Source organism: Salvia hispanica, unplaced genomic scaffold (genome assembly GCF_023119035.1).
Source record: "Salvia hispanica cultivar TCC Black 2014 unplaced genomic scaffold, UniMelb_Shisp_WGS_1.0 HiC_scaffold_467, whole genome shotgun sequence".
Classification (NCBI taxonomy): Eukaryota; Viridiplantae; Streptophyta; class Magnoliopsida; order Lamiales; family Lamiaceae; genus Salvia; species Salvia hispanica.
In genome coordinates this window covers 2,404-11,347 of record NW_025952209.1, presented here as the reverse complement: position 1 = coordinate 11,347, position 8,944 = coordinate 2,404, and the positions used below count along the sequence as shown (strand labels likewise).

At 44.3% G+C, this 8,944-nt stretch overlaps 1 protein-coding gene and 1 non-coding gene across 2 annotated transcripts; one reads left to right on the top strand and one right to left on the bottom strand.

Annotated features, from left to right (window-relative positions):
- Positions 1-1,432: 1,432 nt before the first annotated feature.
- On the bottom strand, positions 1,433-3,961 carry LOC125199322. Its single transcript, XM_048097381.1, has one exon. The coding sequence runs from the start codon at positions 3,959-3,961 to the stop codon at positions 1,433-1,435; it is 2,529 nt and encodes an 842-aa protein (XP_047953338.1).
- Positions 3,384-3,490, top strand: LOC125199323. The gene has a single exon (XR_007172573.1). It is a non-coding gene; the product is annotated as a small nucleolar RNA R71 (small nucleolar RNA).
- Positions 3,962-8,944: the final 4,983 nt, after the last annotated feature.

Genomic DNA, 8,944 nt, shown 5'->3' with positions numbered 1-8,944 from the left:
TGGGGTCGAAGCAATGGAAGATCCCACTAAGCTCTTCCATGGTGAGCGAGTGCCAACGGTTCCCTAGGCGGAAATCGATGCTAAGTGGAAAATTTTGGCGGCGATCCTTAGTAACCTTTAGCGAGCTGAGGAACTCGAGAGTATACTTTCGAAACGATGGCCACTTCCTTTGGAACATGTAGACGAGGCCATTCCCATCACCCACGTCGCACAACTTCCAAAAATCCTCCATGATCCCCAAAGTTTGGAGAGGGAAATCGTGGGGATATCTAGAAGGTGCCGTTTCTCGGGCCGACACTTTCTTCCACATAGCCTTTTGCTCTTCCGTGGCAAGGCTAATGCCATAGTTCTTCGCATTCTCCGGTTTCCCTTTTGATCCCATTATCCTACAAAAGAAATTACACTCTTAAAAGAGCATCAACAAGTAGGAGATCAAAAGTTCCCCCAAACTTGCATTCAACCAAGTAAAAATCAAGAGATAAGAACTTATATGCAAGCTTGGGTAAAATAGCATCCTAATTTTTAGCATAATAACATGTTAAGCAAAATCAACAAAATTAGGACACAAAAAATCATCCCCCAACGTGAATTCATCCCCCATGCAGAGACGTATCAACCAAATATCCATAAAAACCAACAATCTCTACAAAATCACAAATATTGCAATTCATGGAAGTAATAATAGCCTCACAATGCTATGAACATGATTGCAACTTTTAAACACTATAAACCAAGAGAGAATCATCATTCACAACTTAATAATCACCAATCAAGCAAATTTTAAACCATAGAATTCAAAAATTCATACACATAATCATCCCCCATCATGAATTAAGAGATTCTACCGAACAATTCACCCAAAATAAAGCACAATCCATGGAAGAAGTAAAGAAAAACCCAGAAATTGAGTTAGGATTCATACCTTTTTGTGGAGAGAATTTGTAGAAGAAGAGCTCTAGACTTTGAGAGAATTGAGAGAATGATAGTGTGGGTGTGTGAATTTGGTGATTTATATAGGTGGGGGTTGTGTGCAAGGAAGGAATTTGAGAAGGAATGTGAAAAGGAATGGAAAACATACCTTTTATGGTGGAAATCCCGTCTCTGGACTGCGTGTGGCGACCGCCGCGTCTCTCGTGGCGGGCCGCCACACGGGCCTTCGTAAACAGCAATCCTGGCGGGCCGCCGCGGCCCGTGCAGCGGTTACTCTGGCCCGCCCTAAGCCCGATCCTTCCTGCACATGTTAACACACGTGTGGCGACCGCCGTGCTTTAAGTGCGGCGACCGCCACCAATTTTTTTTTTTTTTTTTTTTTTTTTTTTTTTAAAAAAAAAATAAAAAAAAAAAGAAAAAAAAAAAAAAAAAAAAAAGAAAATTGGGTTGCCTCCCAATAAGCGCTTTTGTTAAAGTCGTTAGCTCGACTTGAAGTGGCCCACTAGTTGGGCGGATCAATAACTCGAGTGTTGAAAATTGGCATAGGGAGCAATTTGGTCCCTAGCTTCTTCCACCACTTGTACTTCCCCTCTTTCGTTTTGATGACGTATATCTCGGGGTCCTCTTTGGGTGTTTTCTTTCTCTTCTGTTTCTTCTTCTGTGGAGCAGATGTAGAAGAATTAGCATCACCCTTTTTAGAAGAGTGTCTTACCTCTTTGACAATGTAGATAGTGGAGGTAGAAGGATCCTCCGCTTCAAAGGGATCTTTGGACTTGGTCAAGTCGGTAGCCATGACTGCTCTGCACTGTTGTTCCATTTTTGCCCGCTTTGCCTCCTCAAACTTTAGCATCTCGCTCTCGATCTTATAGGTGGATTGACCATGATTATCACTGATTGTGATCTCGCCACGACCTACATCAATCAAAGCTTTGCAAGTGGCAAGAAAATCTCTCCCTAAGATTAGAGGGACGTTCTTGTCTACTTTCATGTCAAGCACAATAAAGTCGGCAGGAAAAATAAAATCATCAACTTTAACTAAGACATCCTCAATCATACCTACAGTCTTGATGGACGAGTTATCGGCCAACCTGAGTGTTACATCTGAAGATTTGAGTGGCCCGATGTTGAGCTTTTCGTAGTACTTCAGTGGCATGAGATTGATGGACGATCCTAAGTCGCACAGTGCTTTGTCAACCTTCCCTTCTCCAATTCGGCACCTAATGATGAACTGGCCCGGATCTCTTTGCTTCACTGCCCTTTCCTTTTGGATGATCTCGCTGCAATGATGCGGTAGCTTAAGGTCGGCTTTAGTCGGCTTTTTCTTCCTCATTACCGCCTCCCTTAGTAGCTTTGCATACTTTGGTATCTCCTGCAACGATTCAACAAGTGGAATGTTAGTATGGACTTTGCAAAACATGTTAAGGAATTGCTTGAACTGCTCTTCAAGCTTGAACTTCCTCTTTGGCTGAAAAGGGAGTACAATCCCGTTGTGCCGCACAAGCTCCTGCTTAGTGGACGATTCTGCCTTGTCAGTGGCGGGCCGCTGCGGGGTGTGCGGCGGTCCGCCGGCGACTGGGCAGTCCTGCGTGGTTGACTCTGCCGTCTCAGTGGCGGGCCGCTGCGGGGTCTGCGGCGGTCCGCCGGCGACTGGGCAGTCCCCAGATTTCTGCTTTGCCACCCACTTCTTGTTAATATCATCCACTCTTGCTGCTGCCTTTGCTCTATCCTCATCTAACTTCTTCTGAATTTGCTCCATTTGAGTGGTAATATTGGTTACAGCTGCCGAGATTGTGTTCATTCCTTGCTCGAGGTTGTTTATCCTTGCTTCGACCACTCCGATCTTGGTGTCATTAATCTTCCTATCTTGCGTAATTACTTCCAAGATCTTCGTGATTCCTTGTTCATACTTGTCTTCCTTCTTCATCGGCTCAACCACTCCTCCTTTGCTAACATTAAATCCTGCAGGGGGTTGCAAGTAATTATTGTTAGAATAAGAAAGATTTGGGTGCGGACGGTTCCCATTATAATTATTGAAATTACCGCCCCCCTGATTAGGGCGATAATTGTTATTGTAGTTTCTGGGACCGCCTCCTTGCACGTAGTTGATTTCTTCCACAGTTGATATGGCAGTTTCGGGTGCATTGACCGCCACTATGGAAGTTGCCGGAATTGGATCTTCCTTCCTCGAGATGTCCATTTGATCAATCCTGACTCTAAGTTCTGCTAACTCCTTAGCAAAAGAACTTTCTTCGGCCTCTTCTATGGCTGCTACTCTTCTCGTGGCATGCCTTTCCTTCGACCACCCCCGACTGTTGGTGGCGAACTCCTCGATCACCGCCATGGCATCCTCTCCTGTCTTTCTTAGAAATCCTCCATTTGCCCCTGAATCAAGCATAGCACATATTTTCTCGTTAAATCCATTATAGAGGATTCCTACCTGATGGTCTATGGAAAAACCATGGTTTGGGCACTTTCGAAGAAGAGCTTTGAAACGAGCAAATGCCTCATAGAGGGGCTCGTCATGGCCTTGTGTGAACTGAAAGATCTCACTTTTGAGCTTCAAAATAGTGCCTGGCGGGTAGTATTTGTCGAGGAAGGTAGCTACGATGTCCTTCCATGTGGAGACCTTTTCTGGTGGCATACACTCAAACCACTCTTTAGCAGAATCAATCAATGAGAATGGAAAAAGTCTTACCCGTATGGCATCGTCGTCGACACCATTTAATTTCAGAGTGTTTGCGATTTCCACGAATTTGGAGAGATGGCGGTTAGCATCTTCAGTCGCCCTACCTGCAAAAGGAGTTTGCTCGACCCTTTGGATAAGGGGCATGCGTAACTCAAAATTGTTAGCATCAATACGAGGGCCGTTAGGAAAAGTGATCATATTCCCATGATTGAACATGTTCATCACAGGTAATGTTTCTCTGTTCTTCTTTTCCATGGCTTCTCGGGCTGCTCTCTCCGCATCTCTCTCATCCATCAGCAACTTCACCATCTCCTGCAGCTTCTCAATATCTGTTCGGTCACCCATTGTTCCTGATCCTTTTTCACTTCTTATTATTCTACGAGTTCTTTCAAGTTCTAAATCAAGCGGCTCTAAGATGTACTTCCCAGAACGCGTTCGCATACAAAACCTGCAAGACTCGAAAACAAAAACAAATTAAACTAAAAAAATTAAAACAGAAAGCAATAAAAATCCAAAGTAGTAAAATTATCCGTTTGAAGATATCACTCCAAAGTGAATTGTCTTCCCCGGCAACGGCGCCAAAAACTTGATGCACTTTTTATTTGCACTATAAATACCTGCAAGTATACAGAGTAGGTATAGTATAGCAAAAGGTTAGTACCGGGTATCGAACACGGGGAAGATGTACACAAAGTGTCTATCTTCTACTAGAACTCAATTACTATCTGGAGAAACAAGAATTTTTGGAAACTTTTTGAAAACAGTAAATATTAAAAACAGTAAACAACTAAATGCAAGCAAATCACGGAGAGAAAAGTATAGAGATAAGGGGAATTCCAGGGATGTGCTTTCACTTTTATGGTTATACAAATTCCAAACTACAATACCCTAGCACAGTTAATACTTTGAAAGGACGAGTCACCTAGCTTATGCTCATGCGATACAAACGTTGATTACTAACATTAGGGTTGTCAATCCTAACACGTAACTCCAAAAAGCTCCTAAGACCCTTGAAAAGTCCTCACTCTCAATTAACAGTGCCGTTTTAAAGGAAGCTAACTGTAGTGTCTACTAAGTGGATCTAACTCGCTAGAACTCTGTCACAGTTATGAAGCAAGTTGTATTGAATCATACATAATTGTGTCACTCAATTATGAAGCATCATGATTAACTTAGGGAAGAAACAAAGTAAAAACAAAACGGATATTAAATAGAAAACGGAATTGTATAACCAAAGTTGCTACTAACACATCCCTAGAATCCTATGAGTTTAGTTACACATGACTGAATAAACTAAAAACATAGATTGAAGGGAAAGCAATTTGAACATAAAACTAAAGCAAATAAAACCCGTAGGTTGAATCCTTGTCGTTCTTGATGTTCTTGAAATCCTTCTTCAACTCCTTGCACAATTGAAGTACTCTAGCTTTTGATCTCTATGAATGTGTTCTTGTTGTGTGTCGGAAAAAAAACTCTCTTTTGATGAAGCTTGAGGTCCTATTTATAGGGGAAGATTATTCCTCATCATAGAAGGAAAAGATCTTCAAAATTTGGTAAATCTTGGAGCAAATCTAGGGCTGGTCGGATTCGCCGCCTTTCTCCGGCGGGCCGCCGCACCTTGGCCGGCGGTCGCCGCGTTGGAGTCCAGAGACTCTGACCCTTCGGTGGCGGACCGCCACATGTCCTCCGGCGGTCGCCGGGCGAGACTCTTCTCCTAGCGTAAATTTCCGAGGCGGGCCGCCACATAGCTCTGACCGCCGGGCGCCGGCGGTCGCCGTACAACTTCGCGGCGGTCGCTGGTCGCCGTCTGACTCCAGATTTCCAGACTATGCGTTTTTACTCCCCTTTTCGGCTCAAATATGCACATTTCTCACAAAACACGTCAAAATACCAAAATGTATAGAATATGCAAATAATGGACATGTAGAGTGATTTTGATAACAAAAACGGACCAAATAATGGCCTTAAAACACCTTGAAATTCCCCCCGTCTGCTGGCACCTCTCGCAACATTGGCAGAAATCAAAGGCATCCCTATTTAGCGTCGGCCAATAAAAACCGCTGTCCAAGACCTTCCTCGCTGTCTTCCTTGGTCCAAAGTGGCCTCCACATGCTAAGGTGTGGCAATGAATTAACACATCTCTTTGTTCCCATTCGGGAATGCAGCGTCTAATCACTTGATCTGAGCACATTTTCCACAGGTAAGGGTCGTCCCAAAAGTAATATTTAGCTTCACTCCTAATTTTCATCCTCTGGGCCCGGGAAACTTCGCCTGAACTTGGCATCTCTCCCGTGACCAAGTAGTTGGCTAAATCAGCAAACCACGGTTCTGCATTTAGTGTGCGCTTCCCCTTATCCGATTCCCCTAGACCGGTCAGAGCCAAAACTGCTTCCCAGTTAGGTGGTCTAGGAAATTTCTCCAGAAGGTACAAATGCTCCTCGGGGAAGGCATCGGGTATGGCCTCTTCTGTTTCCCCCTGATGTATTCTGCTCAAGTGATCAGCTACTCTATTCTCCGTTCCTCTTTTGTCTCTTACTTCCCAATCAAACTCCTGCAAGAGTAACACCCAACGGATTAATCTCGGCTTAGACTCTTTCTTAGACAGCAAGTACTTAATCGCCGCGTGATCCGTGAAGACTATAACCCTCGACCCAAGGAGATACGGTCGAAATTTTTCAAACGAGTATACGACCGCCAACATTTCCTTCTCCGTGGTGTCATAATTTTTCTGAGCCTGATTCAGCGTCTTGGAAGCATAGAAGATCACATAGCTTTTTCCATCAATTTTCTGTCCTAGGACAGCTCCCACAGCAAAATCGCTCGCATCACACATTATCTCGAAAGGATGGCTCCAGTCTGGTGCCCTGATAATTGGTGCTGATACTAACCTGTCCTTAAGCAACTGGAACGCCCTTTCGCATCCTTCGTCAAAGACGAATTCCACATCATTATGTAACAACCGAGTGAGTGGTTGCGCGATTTTTGCAAAATCCTTGATAAACCTCCTATAGAACCCTGCATGGCCTAGGAAGCCTCTCACCTCTTTTTGGTTCGTAGGGTATGGTAATTTTGATATCACATCCACCTTTGCTTTGTCTACTTGAATACCTCTCTCAGAAACCACGTGACCCAGGACAATGCCTTCAGTCACCATGAAATGGCATTTCTCGAAATTCAACACTAAATGCTTCTCTTGGCATCTCTGTAACACTAGATCAAGGCTGGCTAAACAAGTATCAAATGAGTTCCCATATACGGTGAAATCGTCCATGAATATCTCAATGCATACTTCCAACAGATCCGAGAAAATGCTCATCATACACCGTTGGAAAGTTCCCGGTGCATTACACAATCCAAACGGCATTCTTCGGTATGCATAGGTACCAAAGGGGCACGTGAATGTGGTTTTCCCTTGGTCCTCTGGATTAACGTAAATTTGGAAATAGCCGCTGTATCCATCAAGGAAACAAAAGTACTGTTTGCCAGCCAGTCTTTCCAGCATCTGATCAATGAAAGGTAGGGGAAAATGATCCTTCTTTGTGGCTTCGTTCAACTTCCTGTAGTCGATGCACATCCTCCATCCTGTCACTAGTCTGGTGGGTACCAACTCATTCCTTTCATTCTTAACAACCTGTATTCCAGATTTTTTTGGTACCATATGGACAGGACTGACCCACTCACTGTCAGGAATGGAGTAGATAATCCCTAGAGCAAGCAATTTTAACACCTCCTTTAGGACCTCCTCTCGCATGTTCGGGTTCAGTTTCCGTTGTGCATCTCGATGAGCCTTCGCACCTTCTTCTAAACGAATGTGGTGCATACAAAGATCCGGACTTATTCCCACCAAATCTGAGAGAGTCCATCCTATTGCTTTCTTGTTTCTTTTGATGACTTCCAATAACTCCTTCTCTTGCTCCTTGGTCAGGTTGCTGTTGACTATTACCGGAAATGTCTCATCCTCCTCCAAGTAAGCGTACTTGAGGCCTGGTGGAAGTGTCTTCAGCTCCTTTCTTGTTCCATTCGTCTCCTGGGGCAAGGGATTTTTGTCCGCAATTTCTGGTGATGCCTCCTTCCCAGACCCAGGAGATGTTTCCAGACTAGCCACGTGAGCTAATCCCTTAGATTTGGCTGACTCAGGACTTCTGCAGAATTCCATAATGGCCTCCGTGAGTTCTTCATCTGTCAATTCCGCTGTGTTCATTGCTGCACACCATCCTACAACTTCTCTGTCAATCGAATGACTCAACTCCGAGTTGTCGATTTGTTCCTGTATCAATTCCGTCTCAAGATACTCTTGGACTAAAGGGTTAATAACATCAATAGCATAGAGATTCTCAACATCTAAAGGCCTTTTCATCCCCTCATCTATGCTAAAGGTATACTTTTCCCCGTTATAGTCCAAGCAAATTGTTCCATCAAAGACATCGATAATGGTCTTAGCGGTACGCAAAAATGGTCTCCCTAAAAGTACCCCACTGGACTCAGCAGACTCATTATCATTCATCTTGATCACATAAAAATCAGCAGGATATAGAAAATCATGCACTTTGACTATAACATTTTCCAACACTCCTTCAGGGCAGATGCAAGTTCTATCTGCTAACTGGATCACTACCTTGGTAGCAACCATTCTCACCCCAGTCAACTTCTTATAGATCGAAAGCGGTAAAACATTTATTGACGCCCCTAGATCACACATAGCATGCTCGACCTTGATATCCCCTAGAGAGATGGGTAATGTGAACATACCTGGGTCGGTGCATTTTGAGGGCATCCTTCTCTTTTGTATCACAGCAGACACAGTCTCCCCGATCACAATCTTCCCATCTGGCTTGGTCTTCCCTGCAATAAACTCCTTGATAAACTTGCTGAAGGCAGGCATTTTAAGGGCTTGCAAGAATGGCAGGTTGATTTCCAACTTGCTAAAAATCTCCATGAGATCCTCTGTATCATCCTTTTTCTTCTTCGCTTCCCCTCGGTATGGAAATGGTTTTGCTCGCTTTACTGCATTTGTGGAAGTCCCAGCCTGGGTTTCATCAACTCCCTTGTTTCCTTCCTTGCTCACTCCTTCCGGTTCTTGGTCTAGGAAGAATGGGTCTCTCGGTCGAGGTAGGGACCCCCCTAAATCTCCCTTCTGGAGGTCATCTTGAACAAGGCTTTCCCTGGGTCTAGGGTTATCCCCTTGATGCATCTGGCCTTTTTGTCCTCCACTAACCTGCACGGGTACTTCCTCGTCAATCTCCACAGTCGGCCCTTCATAACCCCGCCCAGATCTCAAGGTGATTTGACTAATGTTTGCTCGGTCTGGCGGTTTGACGGTGGCGGGAA